The sequence below is a fragment of the Squalius cephalus genome, assembly GCF_949319135.1.
Source record: "Squalius cephalus genome assembly, chromosome: 16".
NCBI classification, from domain to species: Eukaryota; Metazoa; Chordata; class Actinopteri; order Cypriniformes; family Leuciscidae; genus Squalius; species Squalius cephalus.
The window spans coordinates 55,001-78,438 of record NC_137137.1 but is presented as its reverse complement, the minus strand read 5'-3'; the positions used below and the strand labels follow the sequence as shown (position 1 = coordinate 78,438).

The window sequence follows — 23,438 nt, the reverse complement described above, 5'->3', positions numbered from 1 at the left end:
GACGGTTCTGGCGAGACGGTTCTGACGAGACGGTTCTGGCGGTTCTGGCGAGACGGTTCTGGCGAGGCGGTTCTGGCGAGATGGTTCTGGCGAGACGGTTCTGACGAGGCGGTTCTGGCGAGACGGTTCTGACGAGACGGTTCTGGCGAGACGGTTCTGACGGTTCTGGCGAGACGGTTCTGGCGAGACGGTTCTGGCGAGACGGTTCTGGCGAGACGGTTCTGACGAGACGGTTCTGGCGAGACGGTTCTGACGAGACGGTTCTGACGAGACGCACGTGTTTAAATAAACCCGTCTGAGATTCCTTCAGGCTTTCTTCTCTCAGCTGAAGAACTCCAGCATCACAGCCTTGATTCATCAGAACTAAACCCCAATGCTTTCCTTCCTTTTGAAAGATTTTACACTTTATCTTCTATTCTATATCTATTATCTCTATAATAAAGTGCATGTCCTGCGTTAGATTAAACTGGAGGGTCACAGCACATGCACAGCTAAATGAAGAAATGTAAGATCACATTCTAGATCTTATTTTAAAATCTTAATGATGTATTTTGAGGAATAATATATTCTTTACGGGTTGTATGATTACGTAGGCAGAAATTCCCTTGTTAAACCATTAACTTAGAATCATATGGACTTTGAAAATAAGAGTGCAATTAAATGTCCTTAATCAGAAGACATGACAGATACATCTGTGTGTGTGTGTGTGTGTGTGTGTGTGTGTGTGTGTGTGGGGGGGGTGGGGGGTGTTAGATTGACTGACCACACTCACAGACAGACACAGATACACACACTCTCTAACACACACACACACACAGATACACACACGCTCACAGATACATACACACTCTCTAACACACACACACACACACACACACTCTCTATCTCACACACACACACACAGATACACATACACACTCACAGATACACACACACTCTATCTCACACACTCTCACACACACACTCACAGATACACACACGCTCACAGATACATATACACTATCTAACACACACACACAGATACACATACACACTCACAGATACACACACACACTCTCTCTCCAACACTCACTCACTCCCTCTCTTTCTCTCACACACACAAACCCTCACCCTCTTTCTCACACACACACTCGCTCTCTCTCTCTCACACACACACACACTCTCACACACACTTCCTTATTGTTTGTCTACTGTTTCCCTTTGACTTGAATTATAAATGTAAGACTGAAGACTTGCACAAAAGTCTTAATGTTTAATATTCACATTATTTCTGTATGCATTAGTCTCAGAGATGTTCCCTGACTGTAACCCTCGCCCTGAAGAATATTCCTGAATAAAACCCTTCCTTTCATCTTCATGTTAAACGCCTGGAGCTCGTGGAACAGGAGAGTTCAGTATTCCAGCGTTGCTTCATCACTTTCATCAGGCATCAAGACTTTTTGTTATAAATATAAACACACCTGTGTATAAAGAGGATGATTATGTAGAATTATGGGTCAAAGGTCGGATGTAAAGTCCAAAAAAATGAATTACTGAATGTCATGTGACTGAGGGCTTAATAAACATCTAAAGAACAAATACTATATGAAAGCAAAATATGAGAGAGTTGTGCAATTTCAAACTGTTGCTTGTGCTGAGATCTACACACATCTGCCACACAATACACTCAATCTGTTACAGTTAAAACAATAAATGAGCCACTTATGAAATGAAAGCATATATGACGTGTTCAATGAGGTAAATCTTGTGAATACACACGTGTCACAGCCCATGGTCTTAGACTGTAATACAGTATGTATTGTAATAAACACTGATTCTGTCCTACGACTGGTCCTGGAGTCAGAGCTGTTGATCTGGTGTCTGATTATCTGTGACATGATGAAAGTTTCATTAGATGGCAGATCTACACAAAGAGCTGTCAGTCCAGCGAGGCCACGCCCACAGACCGGGCGAGTGGGCGGAGCCTCGTGTGCTCGTCATCCTCGGTGGAGTGAGTGAGGTGTCTGTGGCTCGCGACAGGCTCTGCTGTGATGAGGATATAGAGGAGAACACATGAGGAGGATATAGAGAGAACTCGTAACCATATCATCATCTCGGGCTGGGTCATCGGTCATCAGGATGTCGGACTCGGAGATGTCCGAGTTCGCGAGTATAGTGGAGCGCATCGAGAGAGGCGAGGTGAGATGATAAAACCGCAGATTAAACACTCGAGCCTGCAGTAATGCGATTAATCATTGTATTATGCTGATGCCTGATGCTTGTCTTTCTCTGTCATGGAGAAATAATATTCGCTCATCCATCCGCATCAATATCCCGTGCAAATGACGTCACCTCGTTGTTTTAGATAATTTATATTATAAAAAAAGAAAAAGACATAATTTATAATATTGTGCACTTAAGAGCTCGAAGAATTTGTTGTCGACTTGGATATGAATGATGATTTGTATAATGTATTTAAATGATGTGCCTTTCTGTTGCGGACCCCGCCCCTTATTTAAATACTAAATGGTTTCGCTGCAAGGTTGCTATAGTGACGGGCAGTGACTCCGCCCACATTTCGGCTTGTTGTCCACGGTGTCGCGCCGCTCGCGCATTAACGCGCGTCACGTTGTTCGATTCATCCTCTAATTGTGCGAATCTCTCATTTGCGAAGTTGAAACAGGAACAAGGAGTTTGTCTTTCTTCTGCTCGCGATGTCCCGGCGAAGCTCGATCCTGGTGAGTCCGCGAGTCCGCCTCACTTCTTCATCCTCGACAATGAAGCTGCTATTGTTTGCTGAGAGAAAGTTGAACCTATTGTTTTGAATGTATTTTGTAAATAAGGAAAATAAAGGCCTTGTAGACCTTCATCCTCGTCACGGTTTTTTCCACAACTACTAGACAGTCGTACTTTTGGGCTTAGAATAGAAATGCGAAAGTGAACAGTGGAAGTTCGTTACTTCCCCAAGCGCGCGTGAGTCGCAGAATCATCCGAATCAATCAATCATCTGACTCCTCTGAATCATCTCGCGCTTCGCTAACTACAGCGAAACTCTTCTCGTCGGAGTTGTGATGCCGAACTCCGAATGTGTCCACGGTAATATCACTGTGTGTGTGTGTGTGTGTGTGTGTGTGTGTGTGTGTGTGTGTGTGTGTGTGTGTGTGTGTGTGTGTCGACAGGTGCCGATGAAGAGCATCGAGAGGGAGCTGATCTGTCCGATCTGTAAGGAGTTGTTCACTCAGCCGCTCATCTTGCCCTGTCAGCACAGTGTGTGTCACCGGTGTGTTAAAGACGTGCTCCTGCCGAACCACGAGGACTCCTTCAGCACCGACGCGGGGTCCGAGAGCTCGAACCCGGGCAGCCCTCGCTCCAGAGTCCCGTCCCCGAGCACGGAGAGACTGGACCGGCTGGTGCGATCAGGTAATCCGACTCGACTCCGGATCAACTCTCAGAAACCTCAGATAAATCACTCGCATTAGTTGGTTTGAGGCTCCTTCCATCCAAAAGACAGGCCGTTTGATTAAAAGTCTACTTTGCATTTGAAATGGATGGAAGTAATTTATTTTAATCTAAATAGAAGATTCATGCAGAGGTGGGTAGAGTACCCAAAAACTACTCAAGTAAAAGTACAACTACTTTTTTAAATATTTACTCAAAGTAAAAGTAATAATCTTAATAGTTACTTGAGTTAGAGTAAAAAAGTATCCAATGAAAAAACTACTCAAGTAGCGAGTAACTTACTTCGGATCATATAGGCCTATATATATATATATGAAGAGTTCAGATGCAAAAGCCTCTGAGTGCCATCTGAAACTTTCTTCTAAAACAAGCATTTTTATCAAGCTCGTATATTTAAGTTCAGTAATTTTTTATTTATTTATTTATTTAACCTTTATTTAACCAGAAAAGAGCTCTCTGAGATTAGAAATCTCTTTCACAGGAGTGTCCTGGCCAAAATGTGCAGCAATACATTCAGTTCCATCACAGATAAACATCACACAAACAGATTAGAAAAAAAAAAACACTTAAAAGCAATTGCATAATGTTAGATCAACTTCCATTTGCCGGATAACTGCAAATTATCGGATAACTGCAAATTAATTTCACTTTAATGACAATTAATAGGTACTTTTCATTGCCATTTAAGTGAAATAACTGAACATAAACATACAAGCTTGATAAAAATGCTCTTTTAGAAGAAAATTTCAGATGGTACTTATAGGCTTTTGCATCTGAAGTCATCATATATATAAAATGATATTATTTAGATTTTTTATTTATTTAAATGACTATTGTTTTCATAAGTAGATTGGCTCTCTTTGCAACAAAAAGTAAAATCTGTAGCCCGAAAAAGAAAATCATTGCCTGTCCTTTGGTTTGTATAATAGTAACTTATACAACTACATTTGGATTATTAGACAGTGGAAATAAAGTGAATCTGCAGAGTGTTGCATTCAGGGGTTAAAACTCTTCACATGCTCGCGCTCATGACTGCTACTGAATATCTGAACACACACAAACAACAGTACATCGACGGACCTTCTTCTGTCGGTTCTCCAAAATATAATCAAATGTATATTTCTGCAAGCATGTTTAAACTGGTTAACTCAACTGTGTCGACGGCAGGCAATTAAAGGCATTCGTTTTCAAGTCGAGTTCGCACGCCACTGCGCAACACACACACACACACACACACACACACACACACACACACACACACACACACACACACACACTCTCACACACACACACACACTCACACACTACCGCGGGGTGGCGGGTGTTCATAAACTGTGAACAATGGTAGCTTTATTTAATGTAAATTAATGTATATGTCCAAAAAACGGGTAATGTCATACTTTCTAGTATCATGGCGTAATAATCTGTTTGGTTGTAAAATGTATTACCTGAGTGAAATGATATCGAATATATCGTCCTGTGGAATCATTAATTCACAGACAGCTTACGAAGATGTTCAACTAATAAAGATCTTCATCGCTGGCAAATATATGATGCATTTGCAGATTTGCTCTCACTTGACTGTACTGTAGGTCCACGGCCACTTCATCCAACGCTCTTGATGTGCTTAAATCTTCCTGTTATGACTCGAGTCGAGTGTGAATTGAAATCGCTTCAGACGATTCAGTGCGTGCCGGAACTGAACAGATCATTCAAACTGATTCGCGAACCGATTTAGACAGATCTGCCAACTTGTTTGATGAAGTCTTTGAACAGAATCGACTCAAAAGAGCGATTCATTTGTGAATTGAGCATCGCCCAAGCCCAGAAAAAAGATACATCGCGCTTACACGTTTAACAACACATATTGCATTAAAATAAAGTAACGAGAGGAACGTCGCCCAACGTAACGAAGTAAAAGTACAGTTTTTTCATTAGAAATGTACTCGAGTAAAAGTAATAAGTACCCACATTCAAATCTACTCTTAAAAGTACAATTTTTCCCAAAAAATACTCAAGTAAATGTACTTCGTTACTACCCACCTCTGGATTCATGTATCTTATAAGAACTTGTCATGAGAATATTAGCTGATATGTTTTGTTTAGGCCAAAATTGTTTATTTGTTGTTATCCTCTTAGAATCTGGCTGTGAGATCCAAAGCAGATTAAATTACATGAACTCATTTATGTCTTGGGTCAGTTTTACTGCCGGAATGATTAGTTTTAGTGTCTTTCTTCATCACTTCTTTTATACTGTTGGCTTTCATTGCAGTTTTTCCCCCAAGAAATGTGATGCTGTTTTCATGTTCGTACAGTCTTTGGTTGTGAATCAGGTTTCACTCCACTTCTGTTGCCGTTTAATCACTGTCAGTGTTGTGGTCTTCTCTCTGTCGCTGCAGCCTCACTGAGGAGGGCGTTTGGAGGGAGAGGTAGATGTGGGTCACGTAATCTCATTAGCTGTAGTGTGTCTCTAGACCTGTGTGCTCATTTCTCTTCTCGGTCAGAGAAGCGGCAGCTGCGTAACACACACCCGTGAGCGTATGACAGACGCACTGATCTCTCAGTGACCGTGAGAACCGTGTGTTTAAAGAACAGCAGACGTTGCCCTGGAGCGACTCAGGAATCCACAGCTTCTGTTTCCACCGTTTGTCTCACGCAGAGAGAGAGAATATTGAGACGTTTTTCTTTAGACAACAGCAACCAAATAAACAGCAGTGAACTATAGAACTAGGTTGAATTATTAAATAACTTCTCGTCAGGTAATAAACGTCCTGTGACCGGTGAGCTTGAGGAGACGTAGTTATTAATCTAAATCTAAAAGCGTTTCAGAACCCGCTCTACCCTTCCGTGTCAAACGCTGCCCTCACCACTAACGATTAACACACTTTAACACACTGGTCTCGCCATCATCAGCCATGTTCTCACTGACGGGCTGATGTGGTTCTGTAGGGACCAGAATGACCTTGTGCTGACGGGCCTGTTTCTGGTCTGAGCGTTTGTTTTTCCCCATCAGTTCCCAGCATGCCGAGCGGCACAGCACACTCACGGCATAAGTACACGCTTTACTTCATCATACACACTCCATCCCTGATCTGAACCCGGCGCTCGTTCAGATGTTGGCCTCGTTCTCGCTCATCATCGTCCGCATGCGTGGCTTCATCATCTGTGCTGCACGTGTGTCTCTGCTGCATCGTACAGTGTGATCTCTTTATTTAGTGTTTGTTTGCATATCACTTCAGATGTTCTGTTTCAAATGCTTGCTGGAGAAGTGATTTCTTTCACCCTAAAATGATTTTCCCGCTTGTGAAGTGGCAAAATCCCACGACACTGACCTGGACAAACAGAAGAGAGAGGCTTCGTCAGACTTTAAAGCTGCAGTGTGTGATGATCTGATCTACATTGGGTTAAAGTTCAGTCTGATCTGCGTTGGGTTAATGTGCAGTCTGATGTGCGTTGGGTTAAAGTTCAGTCTGATATACATTGGGTTAATGTTCGGTCTGATCTGCGTTGGGTTAAAGTTCAGTCTGATCTACATTGGGTTAAAGTTCAGTCTGATCTACATTGGGTTAATGTTCGGTCTGATCTGCGTTGGGTTAATGTTCAGTCTGATCTACATTGGGTTAAAGTTCAGTCTGATCTACATTGGGTTAAAGTTCAGTCTGATCTGCGTTGGGGTTAATGTTCAGTCTGATGTGCGTTGGGTTAAAGTTAAGTCTGAACTACATTGGGTTAAAGTTCAGTCTGATGTGCGTTGGGTTAAAGTTCAGTCTGATCTACATTGGGTTAATGTTCGGTCTGATCTGCGTTGGGTTAATGTTCAGTCTGATCTACATTGGTTTTAAAGTTCAGTCTGATGTGCGTTGGGTTAAAGTTCAGTCTGATCTGCGTTGGGGTTAATGTTCAGTCTGATGTGTGTTGGGTTAAAGTTCAGTCTGAACTACATTGGGTTAAAGTTCAGTCTGATCTGCGTTGGGGTTAATGTTCAGTCTGATGTGCGTTGGGTTAAAGTTCAGTCTGAACTACATTGGGTTAAAGTTCAGTCTGATGTGCATTGGGTTAAAGTTCAGTCTGATCTACATTGGGTTAAAGTTCAGTCTGATCTGCGTTGGGTTAAAGTTCAGTCTGATCTGCGTTGGGGTTAATGTTCAGTCTGATCTGCGTTGGGGTTAATGTTCGGTCTGATCTGCGTTGGGTTAATGTTCAGTCTGATCTACATTGGTTTTAAAGTTCAGTCTGATCTACATTGGTTTTAAAGTTCAGTCTGATGTGCGTTGGGTTAAAGTTCAGTCTGATCTACATTGGGTTAAAGTTCAGTCTGATGTGCGTTGGGTTAAAGTTCAGTATGATCTGCGTTGGGGTTAATGTTCAGTCTGATGTGCGTTGGGTTAAAGTTCAGTCTGAACTACATTGGGTTAAAGTTCAGTCTGATGTGCATTGGGTTAAAGTTCAGTCTGATCTACATTGGGTTAAAGTTCAGTCTGATCTACATTGGGTTAAAGTTCAGTCTGATCTGCGTTGGGGTTAATGTTCAGTCTGATCTGCGTTGGGGTTAATGTTCGATCTGATCTGCGTTGGGTTAATGTTCAGTCTGATGTGCGTTGGGTTAAAGTTCAGTCTGAACTACATTGGGTTAAAGTTCAGTCTGATGTGCGTTGGGTTAAAGTTCAGTCTGATCTGCATTGGGTTAAAGTTCAGTCTGATCTACATTGGGTTAAAGTTCAGTCTGATCTGCGTTGGGGTTAATGTTCAGTCTGATCTGCGTTGGGGTTAATGTTCAGTCTGATCTGCGTTGGGGTTAATGTTCGATCTGATCTGCGTTGGGTTAATGTTCAGTCTGATCTGCGTTGGGTTAATGTTCGGTCTGATCTGCGTTGGGGTTAATGTTCGGTCTGATGTGCGTTGGGTTAAAGTTCGGTCTGATCTGCGTTGGGTTAATGTTCAGTCTGATCTACATTGGGTTAAAGTTCAGTCTGATCTACATTGGGTTAATGTTCGGTCTGATCTGCGTTGGGTTAATGTTCAGTCTGATCTACATTGGGTTAATGTTCGGTCTGATCTGCGTTGGGTTAATGTTCAGTCTGATCTACATTGGGTTAAAGTTCAGTCTGATCTGCGTTGGGTTAATGTTCAGTCTGATCTACATTGGGGTAAAGTTTAGTCTGATCTGCGTTGGGGTTAATGTTCAGTCTGATGTGCGTTGGGTTAAAGTTCAGTCTGATCTGCGTTGGGTTAATGTTCAGTCTGATCTACATTGGGGTAAAGTTTAGTCTGATCTGCGTTGGGGTTAATGTTCAGTCTGATGTGCGTTGGGTTAAAGTTCAGTCTGATCTGCGTTGGGTTAATGTTCAGTCTGATCTACATTGGGTTAAAGTTCAGTCTGATCTGCGTTGGGGTTAATGTTCAGTCTGATGTGCCTTGGGTTAATGTTCGGTCTGATCTGCGTTGGGTTAATGTTCGGTCTGATCTGCGTTGGGTTAATGTTCAGTCTGATCTGCGTTGGGTTAATGTTCAGTCTGATCTGCGTTGGGGTTAATGTTCAGTCTGATGTGCGTTGGGTTAATCACACTCACAAATGCACATAAATGTCTGAGTTATTATTCACATTAATAAAGCACGTTTACCTGCAGAGTCTGTTTAGCACAACATCTCAAGATGTTATTTATTCTTCTGTATTCTTAGCGTTGTAAGCAATATTTTATACAAGTAATATTATAAATATTTTTAAAGTAATTTTAAAGTTGTTGTTTGAGTCTAGATGTTACGTTAGAAACACCACCTGAAGCAAGAACAAGTAATCGCACAAAAAAAAACAGATTTAAAATAATTGTTCAGTTTCAGCTTTCATACCAGAGTGTCCAGAATTTCTGGTTTTGGTTCCGCCCAAGATTTTTAATTACGATGCATCACTAATTGGCTCCTGACGAGCGAAACACTGTGACTCTTTCATGACATTGTTCTGTTTGTTTAAGCTGGGTCAGGTCAACTTCTGTCTCGGCCAATCACATGGGTTAGGGGCGGGACTTCCTGTTTGACTGACCAATGACAGATGGAGTGTTTGGGGAAACCTGTTAGAAAATGATATTTAAATCACCTCTTCAGTTTTGTTTGACAGAAATGACACACTGCAGCTTTAAAAACAGTGACCTCGATCTCATTCCTCTCTGAAATACCTTGTAATCAGCCTGTCATTACGTTTTCTCCCCCAAAGTGATTCATTTCCATTTTTGACGTGTGTTTGAAGTTTCTCTTGTCCAGATCACTGTCTGCTGTCGTGCTGTTTCCACTGTCTCTGAGTCTCTCCATCTGTGTCTGACCTTATTAATAGTGCTTTATTTTGCGTGTGTGTGTGTGTGTGTGTGTGTGTGCGCGAGAGAGTACGTGCGTGTGTTTATGAGTGTGTACATGTGTGAGTGCGCGAGTGCATGTGTTTGTGAGTGTGCGCGCGTGTGTGTGTGCGTGCATGTGCGTGCGTGTGCCGTCCACTTCTCCCCCGCTCCTCTGACTGGGTTCTCGTGTCGCTCAGGCTCCATCTCTTCTCCCGGTTGGAGGCGCTCCTCCGTCACTCCCCGCGTCACCACGTTCCCGTGTCCCGGGTGTCAGCATGACATCGACCTCGGGGAGCGCGGGATCAGCATGCTCTTCAGGAACTTCACGCTGGAGAGTATCGTGGAGCGCTACCGTCAGGCGGCCCGCGCGGCCGTGGCCATCATGTGTGGTGCGTGTAAGCCGCCGGCCCACGAGGCCACCAAGAGCTGCATGGACTGCCGGGCCAGCTACTGCAACGAGTGCTTCAAGCTGGCCCACCCCTGGGGGACGCCCAAAGCCCAGCACGAGTACGTGGGGCCCACCACCAACTTCAGGCCCAAGGTACCCATGCTCTCTCTCTGGCATCTACTCCTGCAACTCACCATTATTTTGAGAATCGAATTGTTGGCCGATTATTTCTTCGATTAATTGACTAATCAGATTTTTAAAAAGCCCAATTTTCTTTTCTTTTTTTCAAATCGCACTATTCCACGTTCTGGCCAAAGCTGTCCTTCAAACTACTTTGCCTACTGAACGCTATAAAAACATAGTGAATGTATCTATATCTGAGCTATAAAGCGAAAGGACAGTTTAAATCATTACATTAAAAATGAAGGTAATAATAAAGATGATAAATAAAAATAAAAACACAAACTCAGTGTTAACAGATAAGAGGAATATTCTGCAGGAACACACACACTCACTCTGGACACAGTAACATGTTAGAAACGTCTTACAATCACATGCAGTTATCCCTTTACAGTTCTCACTCTCATAAATACTTGAATTACGAATACTTTAATGTTGACGTTTAAACCTAAATTTAACATCCAACAAACAGATATTTCAGCTCAATTAATATTTTTGCGATGAATATTAATTGTCTTCCTCTGTTTGAGACGCCTGCGCTCGTTCAGTGAAGTCTGAGTTTACCGCTGTCAGGACGAGCCTTCATGCAAGATGGAAATACTCGCGTGAATTTGTACCACTTACAGATAAGGACATTAGCCGTAACTAGCGGAGGTTTTCTGTGCAGTGGGTGTTAGTACTGTCAGTCATGATCTCATCCGTCGCTCCCTCACTTCGCAGGTGCTGATGTGTCCCGAGCACGAGATGGAGAAGGTGAACATGTACTGTGAGGTGTGCCGGCGTCCCGTGTGTCACCTCTGCAAACTCGGAGGATCTCACGCTAACCACAGAGTCACTTCCATGAGCAGCGCCTACAAGATCCTCAAGGTACGTCCCGTTAAACATCCATCGAGCCATCATCTGTCTGTCCTTGCTCAGAAGAACTGCATTTTTTTATTATTTTATGTTTCCTGAGGTGCACTTATAATGTTAGTAGGATTAACATTATAACGGACATTAAAAACGGCCTTCAGGGGCTTTTATGTAATTTAATATATATTTCTACTTTATGGGTAAATGTTTCCAGAGCTGCCACTCTAAATTTATTTGCACAATGAGAATAAAATAAAGTATCTTATTCCTACTTGTAATTTAAAGTCTGTCATAATTTAGAAATAAATGCTAATTTTCCACCCTGATTTTAATCCTCTCATTTGAACAAATACATTTTGAATTGAATAAATGAGCAGGTCTGATTTAAGACCTCAGTGTAAACGCCCACTGCTGTGATTGGCTCTGAGACCTCAGTGTAAACGCCCACTGCTGTGATTGGCTGTGAGTTTTCAGTGTAAACGCCCACTGCTGTAATTGGCTCTGAGACTTCAGTGTAAACGGCCACTGCTGTGATTGGCTGTGAGACCTCAGTGTAAACGCCCACTGCTGTGATTGGCTGTGAGACCTCAGTGTAAACGCCCACTGCTGTGATTGGCTGTGAGTCTTCAGTGTAAACACCCACTGTTGTGATTGGCTGTGAGACCTCAGTGTAAATGCCCACTGCTGTGATTGGCTGTGAGACCTCAGTGTAAACGCCCACTGCTGTGATTGGCTGTGAGTTTTCAGTGTAAACGCCCACTGTTGTGATTGGCTGTAAGACCTCAGTGTAAACGCCCACTGCTGTGATTGGCTGTGAGTTTAGTGTAAACGCCCACTGCTGTGATTGGCTGTGAGTCTTCAGTGTAAACGCCCACTGTTGTGATTGGCTGTAAGACCTCAGTGTAAACGCCCACTGCTGTGATTGGCTGTGAGTTTTTAGTGTAAACGCCCACTGTTGTGATTGGCTGTGAGACCTCAGTGTAAACGCCCACTGCTGTGATTGGCTGTGAGACCTCAGTGTAAACGCCCACTGCTGTGATTGGCTGTAAGACCTCAGTGTAAACGCCCACTGCTGTGATTGGCTGTGAGACCTCAGTGTAAACGCCCACTGCTGTGATTGGCTCTGAGACCTCAGTGTAAACGCCCACTGCTGTGATTGGCTCTGAGACCTCAGTGTAAACGCCCACTGCTGTAATTGGCTGTAAGACCTCAGTGTAAACGCCCACTGCTGTGATTGGCTGTGAGTTTTCAGTGTAAACGCCCACTGCTGCGATTGGCTGTGAGACCTCAGTGTAAACGCCCACTGCTGTGATTGGCTAACATCTCTACATGTGGAACTCTTTTGAAAAACTTTACCATGTTTTTACTCTTCCAGCTGCTGAAAAGTGATTACCATTATATTTAAATCTGGTCATTTTGGTAGCTTGGTTTCAGTTAAAGCTGGACTAACAAAGAAGTTCTGAAAGGGTTAGGGTTTTTATAGCACAATTTACGACCCCTAAATTATTCGTGTGTCTTCCTGAGCTGAAAACAAGCGCTCATGTTTCTGGTGAATAGATGTGCCTGCGAGGGCCCGTGATTAAGAGGTCAGGAATATCAGACGACTGTAAACGAGCCGTGGCTCATCCATATTTAATGTGATCACCTCCATCTTATGATGTTCTGTCCGGCGTCTCACAGAAGCGGGGTTATGTTTCTCACACTGGCCGGAAATCGAGTTTTCCACTGTGTTCTACTGGGCTTTACTCTGTGTCAACAGGAGAAGCTGTCGAAGAGTATCCATTACTTAATTAGCAAAGAAGACCAAGTGAGGACTCAGATTTCTGAACTGGAAGTGATGATCAATCACACAGAGGTAAGAAGTCTGTTCCTGCTTGATCCTGATTGGTTGAGCTTCCAGAAACTTCTCGTATAGCTGCGCTGATTTATGATCCCTCAATCATGTGACTTGTTCATTATTATTTTATTACTTTGATATTATATTTTCCCCATATCACACACCCCTCTCCGTGTGTGTGTGTGTTGCTGCACGCTGATGTGTGACGGTGTTCTGGTGAGTGCAGGAGAACGGGCAGCTGGCGGAGCGGCGGGCGAACGAACACTTCGAGCGGCTCTTCGAGACGCTGCAGGAGCGCAGGACGGAGATGCTGCGGTGTGTGGAACAGGCCAGAACCCTGCGAGTGGACCGGCTGCGGGCCCAGGTGGAGGAGTACCAGGGCATGCTGGAGAACAGTGGCCTTGTGGGATACGCTCAGGAGGTGCTGAAGGAGACTGATCAGTCCTGCTTCGTCCAGACGGCCAAACTGCTGCACGTCAGGTGTGTGTGCAGGACGTCGGCTTCTCACACACTGTTCTCTGCTGACTGAAGCTGTTTAGTGACGCGACGAGCCGTTCGCCGCGTGCCTGTAATCCCTAATCTTTGTCCACCGGCTTGTTTCTAGATTTAAACCTCAAGGTTCACTGTACGTTCACTGTAATCCTGATAACTGATCTCTATTAGTCCACTAAGCAGCTTTGACTTTCACTTTCCCACAAACCCTTAGTCATGATTTCCCGCTGTGATGTTATGTAGCGCAGGGCTCCAGGCTTGCTGTGTTTGCTAGGAGCGCTGACTGAACATTTTTACACACCTTAAATTAACCTGCCTTGGTAATAAATGGTAGCCTACATCAAGATGTTAGGTCTGGCAACTCTCCATAGACACGGCTCAATCCGAGGGGCGGGATAAACGGCTGTCTTTCAAATTCCCTCGGCACGCAATAGGACAGCGCTTCAACCAACCAGAGCGTTTTCCCAACAGCGGAGCTGACGTTAGTTGATAGATTCAACTTTTGAATCTGGCCGGCAAAACTACGAACACATCTTCCTTTTTTAAGAATGACTTAAAGTGTAAGTTGCAGGTTAAATTTTTTACGAAGTAATGCAATGTGTTTATTAAACATAAAGATAAGAACCGCCCACCATTGTTTTTTATACCAAAATGCTGATATAATATGAAAAGTTGGCACTTTTAACAGTGGTTTTAACCGCTCCCGCTCCCTTCCACTAGATGGGGCGTGACGTCATAAGAGGAACTCACTAGTAGAGTCACCGTACGCTTGCAGCTATAGATGCCTTACATAACTACAGAAAAGTTGGTTGTATGTTTTATTGATAAAAAAAAATTATGGATAAAATAACTCGACTGTAAACATACTCGTGTGTGCTGACTTCAAGGGGACCGTGATCCTGCCTGAAATGAGAATAAGCTATTCGCAAAACAAACGGGTTCAGGCACGTCAGATCAGCCGGTCGCGGGTCCAGCTGTTCCACTAAACGCCTAAACGCGTTCACCTCACGGCAGCACATACTCTCCACTGCTGATAGCCCACACAAACACAGTGATGGGGACATCGATCTCTCTTTTTCTTTTCTGACAATAAACATCGCTAATTAAATCGTGAGAAATTGATAACGCGTGGACTGAGGAAGGGTATTACATGACGTTTGAGGCGTCGATGAGACTAGCGATTGATGCCTGTGCAGTGTGTGCATCTCTTAACCTTACAGCTCTGATTTGGACTGACTTACTGTAAGTAAATAATGTCTTCAGTCGTTGTCCCTTCTTGCTATTCTACATGACGGCAATATTTTGAAAAGACTTGCTTGTTCCGTTATATTATCCGGGTTTGCACCAGGCTAGACTAGCTCTAACGTAGCTAACGTTACTCACCAGGCCAACCCTCCACTCATTCTCCTCACACCAAGCATTAATAACTCTTTGAGTGCCATGGCTCCCCTCTCTCACGCCTGACCGGTTAAACATTGTAGGGCTGTGGTCCATAAAGAATTTGACGGTTTCCCACATCCTCAGCCGATCCTCAGTCGTTCTCCAAATAGCCATATAATACAGTAGGAATCTAGCAGAGTATGGGTTGCGAGTTCCTCTTGTGACGTCATCACCCAGTAACTGAAAAAACACGCTACCTCTGAAGAAACCCCAATAAATGTTATTTTAACGCATTTTAAGACAGAAATAATTAAATATATACATATAGAGCACTTTAATTTACACATTAATTGGTTGTGGTGGTTAACCTGCAACTTACACTTTAAGTGCCGTTCTTTGCTCTTTTCTCAAAGAAAAACTTAACTCCAAGTCCTCCAGAGTCGCGGCCAAAGCCGATTCGGAAGACTGTTCTCCAGCGGCTCCGCCATTCTTTGTTTTCAAGTAGCAGGGAACCGTCGCAACTCTGTCGTCATTATGTTAAGCCCGCCCCGCCTACTCTATACACGACGTGATTGGCCTGACCCAATTAGGTTTTTGCAGCTCGAAAGTCAACGGAGAGTTGCTAGACTGCCCTGGCTGCAAAATACATTTTGCTGCCGCTAGGGTGCGTCTAGATTTAGCATACAGAAATTACAATGTGCAGTTTTATTTTAAGTTCACAGGGCTTCAGGCTAACATGGTTACAATGGTAATTTAATATACAGTACAGGCCAAAAGTTTGGACACATTACTATTTTTAATGTTTTTGAAAGAAGTTTCTTCTGCTCATCAAGCCTGCATTTATTTGATCAAAAATACAGAAAAAAATGTAATATTGTGATATATTATTACAATTTAAAATAATTGGTTTTCAATTTATTATACTTTAAATTATCATTTATTTCGGTAATGCAAAGCTGAATTTTCAGGATCATTACTCCAGTCTTCAGTGTCACATGTGACATCCAGTCAATCACATGATCTTTTAGAAATCATTCTAATATGATGATTCATTATCAAAGTTGGAAACAGTTCTGCTGCTTAATATTTTTTCATAACCTGTGATACTTTTTTAGGATACTTTGATGAATAAAAAAAAAGAAAAAGAAAAAAGAAAAGAAAAAAAAAGAAGCAAATGTTTTCAAGATAGAAATCTTTTATAACAACAATATACACTACTGGTCAGTAATTTGGGGTCAGTAATTTTTTTCTTTATTTTTTTTAAAATAAATCAATAATTTTATTCAGCAAGGATGTGTTAAATTGATAAAAAGTGATAATAAAGAAGATTTATCTTAAAAAAAATTTTTTTTTATTTTGAATAAATGCAGTTATTTTTAACCTTTTATTCATCAAATATATTAGGCAGCAGAACTGTTTCCAACACTCATAATAAATCAGAACATTAGAATGATTTCTAAAGGATCATGTGATTGACTGGATGTCACATGTGACACTGAAGACTGGAGTAATGATCCTGAAAATTCAGCTTTGCATCACCGAAATAAATGATAATTTAAAGTATAATAAATTGAAAACCAATTATTTTAAATTGTAATAATATATCACAATATTACATTTTTTTCTGTATTTTTGATCAAATAAATGCAGGCTTGATGAGCAGAAGAAACTTCTTTCAAAAACATTAAAAATAGTAATGTGTCCAAACTTTTGGCCTGTACTGTATATATATATATATTTTTTTTTTTTTTTAATTAGTGCGTTATTTCCTACATCTTGAAACTTTTAGTTTTATAAATGGGGACAATCTTTGATGGATGAACAAAAAAATGTTTTGATCATCATAACATTAAAAATAACATTTAGCCTAAACATGATGATATAGTTTTGAAGTGCTGGAAACAGATGTGTAGTACATGTAAGCGTTTGCCCATTTCTGTCACAATACCACAGTTACAGTTAGTGTTACTACAGTAAATCCATGGTGAATGTTGCTGATTTGTGGACTTTTATAACTTGTTCATTCATTGCACAATGTTTCTTCTGGTTTTCACGTCAGCGCTGTTTGGTCCGATATCTGTGGTTTATAGCGGCCCGTGAAGCTCAAATGAGAAGTGCAGTTTCGTTCCGCTTTCGTTTTGTTTGACATTCGATGCTGGCAGTTGGCAGTCTGGAGCCCTGAACCGTATCCAACCCGAACTGTGGCCTGGTCCACATGGACTCAATGTCATTCTCGTTTATTTCTGTAGCGCTTTATACAAAACCAGTTGTTTCAAAGCAGCTTCACAGTAATAAATCCTGCTGTTGATTTACATGATCCTCCTAGAGCAGAGAATGAACAGCACTGTTCCTCTGAGACTCATTTACTCAGGGTTATAGTGTTCTCTCTGATACTATCAGTCTCGTAAGTAAAGAAGTGTCATGAAATCATTTCTGCTGCTGGAAACTCCCTGAAACTGTTGATGCCATTGTATTGTTAATTGGATGTGAATGGCCTTCATTGTGTTTGTTTCTGACAGGATCCAGAAAGCCACAGAGTCCCTGAAGACCTTCCAGGCTTCGGCCACCCCGTCGTTTGAGGAGTTTGTGTTGGACACGTCGAAGGAGGAGATCTTGCTGAAGGAGCTCAGCTTCGGTGGAGGTAAGACTGAAGATCCAGCACTGAGCCGCTAGCGCTGTTAGCAGAAGCCGTCGCCCTGAGCCGCTAGCGCTGTTAGCAGAAGCTTTTTAGCGGATTAATCCCTTTACAGGCTTCACGGAGTCACTGAGACTCTTGTGTAAGATCTGGCCTTCTCTGACATCATGTCAAGCCCAGTTTGAGTGCAACATCCTGAAGCTCATTATAGGGTTAAAGGTGAATGATTGTTTGTTATTGTGTACGGATACACACTCGTCCTTGAGCTCAGGTCATTCCTGCTGAGCAAAGGCTCTGTGGGAGCGGATGGAGAATCACCGGATTTATCCCGTTTCCCACTGTGCAACTCGTTCCACCGCCCGGAGGATTTTAACACACGTTCAGGCCTGTTTATGTGAACACACACACGTTCAGGCCTGTTTATATGAACACACACACGTTCAGGCCTGTTTATGTGAACACACACACGTTCAGGCCTGTTTATGTGAACACACACACGTTCAGGCCTGTTTATGTGAACACACACACGTTCAGGCCTGTTTATGTGAACACACACACGTTCAGGCCTGTTTATATGAACACACACGTTCAGGCCTGTTTATATGAACACACACACGTTCAGGCCTGTTTGTATGAACACACACACGTTCAGGCCTGTTTATGTGAACACACACACGTTCAGGCCTGTTTGTATGAACACACACACGTTCAGGCCTGTTTATGTGAACACACACACGTTCAGGCCTGTTTATATGAACACACACACGTTCAGGCCTGTTTATGTGAACACACACACGTTCAGGCCTGTTTATGTGAACACACACACGTTCAGGCCTGTTTATGTGAACACACACACGTTCAGGCCTGTTTATGTGAACACACACACGTTCAGGCCTGTTTATGTGAACACACACACGTTCAGGCCTGTTTATATGAACACACACACGTTCAGGCCTGTTTATATGAACACACACACGTTCAGGCCTGTTTATGTGAACACACACACGTTCAGGCCTGTTTATATGAACACACACACGTTCAGGCCTGTTTATGTGAACACACACACGTTCAGGCCTGTTTGTGTGAACACACACACGTTCAGGCCTGTTTGTGTGAACACACACACGTTCAGGCCTGTTTATGTGAACACACACACGTTCAGGCCTGTTTATGTGAACACACACACGTTCAGGCCTGTTTATATGAACACACACACGTTCAGGCCTGTTTATGTGAACACACACACGTTCAGGCCTGTTTATGTGAACACACACACGTTCAGGCCTGTTTGTGTGAACACACACACGTTCAGGCCTGTTTATGTGAACACACACACGTTCAGGCCTGTTTGTATGAACACACACACGTTCAGGCCTGTTTATGTGAACACACACACGTTCAGGCCTGTTTATGTGAACACACACACGTTCAGGCCTGTTTATGTGAACACACACACGTTCAGGCCTGTTTATGTGAACACACACACGTTCAGGCCTGTTTATGTGAACACACACACGTTCAGGCCTGTTTATGTGAACACACACACGTTCAGGCCTGTTTGTATGAACACACACACGTTCAGGCCTGTTTATGTGAACACACACACGTTCAGGCCTGTTTATGTGAACACACACACGTTCAGGCCTGTTTATGTGAACACACACACGTTCAGGCCTGTTTATGTGAACACACACACGTTCAGGCCTGTTTGTATGAACACACACACGTTCAGGCCTGTTTATATGAACACACACGTTCAGGCCTGTTTATGTGAACACACACACGTTCAGGCCTGTTTATGTGAACACACACACGTTCAGGCCTGTTTGTGTGAACACACACACGTTCAGGCCTGTTTGTATGAACACACACACGTTCAGGCCTGTTTATATGAACACACACGTTCAGGCCTGTTTGTATGAACACACACACGTTCAGGCCTGTTTATGTGAACACACACACGTTCAGGCCTGTTTGTATGAACACACACACGTTCAGGCCTGTTTATGTGAACACACACACGTTCAGGCCTGTTTGTATGAACACACACACGTTCAGGCCTGTTTATATGAACACACACACGTTCAGGCCTGTTTATGTGAACACACACACGTTCAGGCCTGTTTGTGTGAACACACACACGTTCAGGCCTGTTTATGTGAACACACACACGTTCAGGCCTGTTTATGTGAACACACACACGTTCAGGCCTGTTTGTATGAACACACACACGTTCAGGCCTGTTTATATGAACACACACACGTTCAGGCCTGTTTATATGAACACACACATTCAGGCCTGTTTATGTGAACACACACACGTTCAGGCCTGTTTATATGAACACACACGTTCAGGCCTGTTTATGTGAACACACACGTTCAGGCCTGTTTATGTGAACACACACACGTTCAGGCCTGTTTATGTGAACACACACACGTTCAGGCCTGTTTGTGAACACACACACGTTCAGGCCTGTTTATGTGAACACACACACGTTCAGGCCTGTTTATGTGAACACACACACGTTCAGGCCTGTTTATGTGAACACACACACGTTCAGGCCTGTTTGTGAACACACACACGTTCAGGCCTGTTTGTATGAACACACACACGTTCAGGCCTGTTTATATGAACACACACATTCAGGCCTGTTTGTATGAACACACACACGTTCAGGCCTGTTTATGTGAACACACACACGTTCAGGCCTGTTTGTGAACACACACACGTTCAGGCCTGTTTGTATGAACACACACACGTTCAGGCCTGTTTATGTGAACACACACACGTTCAGGCCTGTTTATGTGAACACACACACGTTCAGGCCTGTTTATGTGAACACACACACGTTCAGGCCTGTTTATGTGAACACACACACGTTCAGGCCTGTTTATGTGAACACACACACGTTCAGGCCTGTTTATGTGAACACACACACGTTCAGGCCTGTTTATGTGAACACACACACGTTCAGGCCTGTTTATGTGAACACACACACGTTCAGGCCTGTTTATGTGAACACACACACGTTCAGGCCTGTTTGTGAACACACACACGTTCAGGCCTGTTTGTATGAACACACACACGTTCAGGCCTGTTTATATGAACACACACACGTTCAGGCCTGTTTATATGAACACACACATTCAGGCCTGTTTGTATGAACACACACACGTTCAGGCCTGTTTATATGAACACACACGTTCAGGCCTGTTTATGTGAACACACACACGTTCAGGCCTGTTTATGTGAACACACACACGTTCAGGCCTGTTTGTGAACACACACACGTTCAGGCCTGTTTATGTGAACACACACACGTTCAGGCCTGTTTATATGAACACACACACGTTCAGGCCTGTTTATATGAACACACACATTCAGGCCTGTTTGTATGAACACACACACGTTCAGGCCTGTTTATATGAACACACACGTTCAGGCCTGTTTATGTGAACACACACACGTTCAGGCCTGTTTATGTGAACACACACACGTTCAGGCCTGTTTGTGAACACACACACGTTCAGGCCTGTTTGTATGAACACACACACGTTCAGGCCTGTTTATGTGAACACACACACGTTCAGGCCTGTTTATGTGAACACACACACGTTCAGGCCTGTTTATGTGAACACACACACGTTCAGGCCTGTTTATGTGAACACACACACGTTCAGGCCTGTTTATGTGAACACACACACGTTCAGGCCTGTTTATGTGAACACACACACGTTCAGGCCTGTTTGTGAACACACACACGTTCAGGCCTGTTTGTATGAACACACACACGTTCAGGCCTGTTTATATGAACACACACATTCAGGCCTGTTTGTATGAACACACACACGTTCAGGCCTGTTTGTATGAACACACACACGTTCAGGCCTGTTTATATGAACACACACACATTCAGGCCTGTTTGTATGAACACACACACATTCAGGCCTGTTTGTATGAACACACACATTCAGGCCTGTTTGTATGAACACACACACGTTCAGGCCTGTTTATATGAACACACACACGTTCAGGCCTGTTTATATGAACACACACACGTTCAGGCCTGTTTGTATGAACACACACACGTTCAGGCCTGTTTATGTGAACACACACACGTTCAGGCCTGTTTGTATGAACACACACACGTTCAGGCCTGTTTGTATGAACACACACACGTTCAGGCCTGTTTGTATGAACACACACACGTTCAGGCCTGTTTGTATGAACACACACACGTTCAGGCCTGTTTGTATGAACACACACACGTTCAGGCCTGTTTATGAGCGTGTCTGATCCAGGGCTTCAGCTGAATGAAGAAGTGCTCTCTTGCTGTCTGCAGAAACGAAGGCTCTTCTCGGAAGCGTATTGATCCGCACTGATGCTCCTGATGCCTGTAATCTTTATCATGGCAGTCGTCTAATGTGATTGGCTGAATCGCTGACGAGGCAAAACTCAGTGATGCGCTTAAATTCTGCTGAACTCAAACGTCTGCAGTGCAGCAGATCCTCTCTCTTCCCTGCGTCTCCTGTTCTCCTCCGCCCGGCTTCATGCGTCTCCCGCTCGCATCAATAGCTTGTTGTTCAGGAGAGGCTTTGGGCGCTGAGCCCGGGCTCTTGGCAGACGGGCCTCGGGTCACGTGTGTCTCGCTCTGGGAAGGTTTAAGGTCTTTCTCAGGGAAACAGTAATAGGACTGTGACGTTTTAAACCGATTCCCAGCAGCTTTTGTGATGTGACGCGTGAGATTCATCTCGGCCTTGTCAAGTCACCTTCATTTATACAGCGCTTTTAACAATATAGGCTGTTTCAAAGCAGCTTTACAGTGATAATAGGAAATTACAGTAACAGAGATTGTTTTGGCTTTAGTCACGTGTCTAGTATCTGTAAAACCGCATTTTCCATCTTAAAAATCAATCTACGGAACAATTAGTTCATGCGTTCATGACCTCAAGGCTAGATTACTGTAATGCTCTACTGGGTGGTTGCCCTGCACGCTTAATAAACAAACTACAGCTGGTTCAAAACGCAGCAGCTCGAGTTCTTACCAGAACCAGGAAGTATGACCATATTAGCCCGGTTCTGTCAACACGGCACTGGTTCCCTATTAAACATCGTACACATTTTAAAATATTGCTGATTACTTACAAAGCACTAAATGGTTTAGCTCCGCAGTGCTTGAGCGAGCTCTTAACGCATTATAGTCCTTCACGTCTATTGCGATCTCAAAACTCCGGCCAGTTGATAATACCTAGAATATCTAAATCGACTGCTGGCGGAAGATCCTTCTCCTATTTAGCACCAAAACTCTGGAACAGCCTTCCTACCATTGTCCGGGAAGCAGACACACTCTGTCAGTTCAAAGCTAGACTAAAGACACATCTCTTTGACCTAGCATACACATAATACATTATAGACTTCTATAATCCAATGTTAGGCTGCATAGATCAGGCCAGCCGGAACCGGGAACACTTCCCATAAATCCTGATGTACTCGTTACATCATGAGAAGAATGGCATCTACGCTAATATTAGTCTCTGTTTATCCGAGGTTTACCGCAGTCCGCCGGATCCAGATCTGATGAAGGACCTGCTCCTGGACGCGACGACAGTAAAGCCGAGAGCTGCTGTAAAGCCTAAACAATCTCTGTTACTGTAATCTCCTATTATCACTGTAAAGCTGCTTTGGAACAATCTACATTGTTAAAGCGCTGTATAAATGAAGATGACTTGGCTTGGCTTTACAGCAGATCTAGAATAAAGTTATTGTCCAGATAAAGTTAGTTTTGATTGGTTCGCTTCTGTTGTAAAGATCATTAGTTATTAACTTAGGGGCCGCTAACACACACCGCTCTCACAGGAAACAGAAACTTTAATGTGTTCTGGCCGTTCATTCACACGACAGCAGTGTTTG

At 43.3% G+C, this 23,438-nt stretch overlaps 1 protein-coding gene across 4 annotated transcripts in view; it reads left to right on the top strand.

The window, feature by feature from the left end:
- Positions 1-1,964: 1,964 nt before the first annotated feature.
- The window catches only part of trim36 (tripartite motif containing 36), a 37,825-nt gene continuing 16,351 nt past the window's right edge, over positions 1,965-23,438 (top strand). For 2 of the 4 annotated variants that reach the window (XM_079896366.1, XM_079896365.1), the window contains exons 1-7: positions 1,965-2,178; positions 3,159-3,399; positions 9,962-10,305; positions 11,053-11,199; positions 12,944-13,039; positions 13,248-13,501; positions 17,413-17,534. In XM_079896366.1, the coding sequence (XP_079752492.1) occupies positions 2,119-2,178; positions 3,159-3,399; positions 9,962-10,305; positions 11,053-11,199; positions 12,944-13,039; positions 13,248-13,501; positions 17,413-17,534 (1,264 nt within the window). In that variant the 5' untranslated portion in view covers positions 1,965-2,118. Of the gene's footprint in view, positions 2,179-2,562; positions 2,718-3,158; positions 3,400-9,961; positions 10,306-11,052; positions 11,200-12,943; positions 13,040-13,247; positions 13,502-17,412; positions 17,535-23,438 lie in introns of those variants that run through there. The other 2 variants (XM_079896368.1, XM_079896367.1) reach the window with 1 other exon arrangement.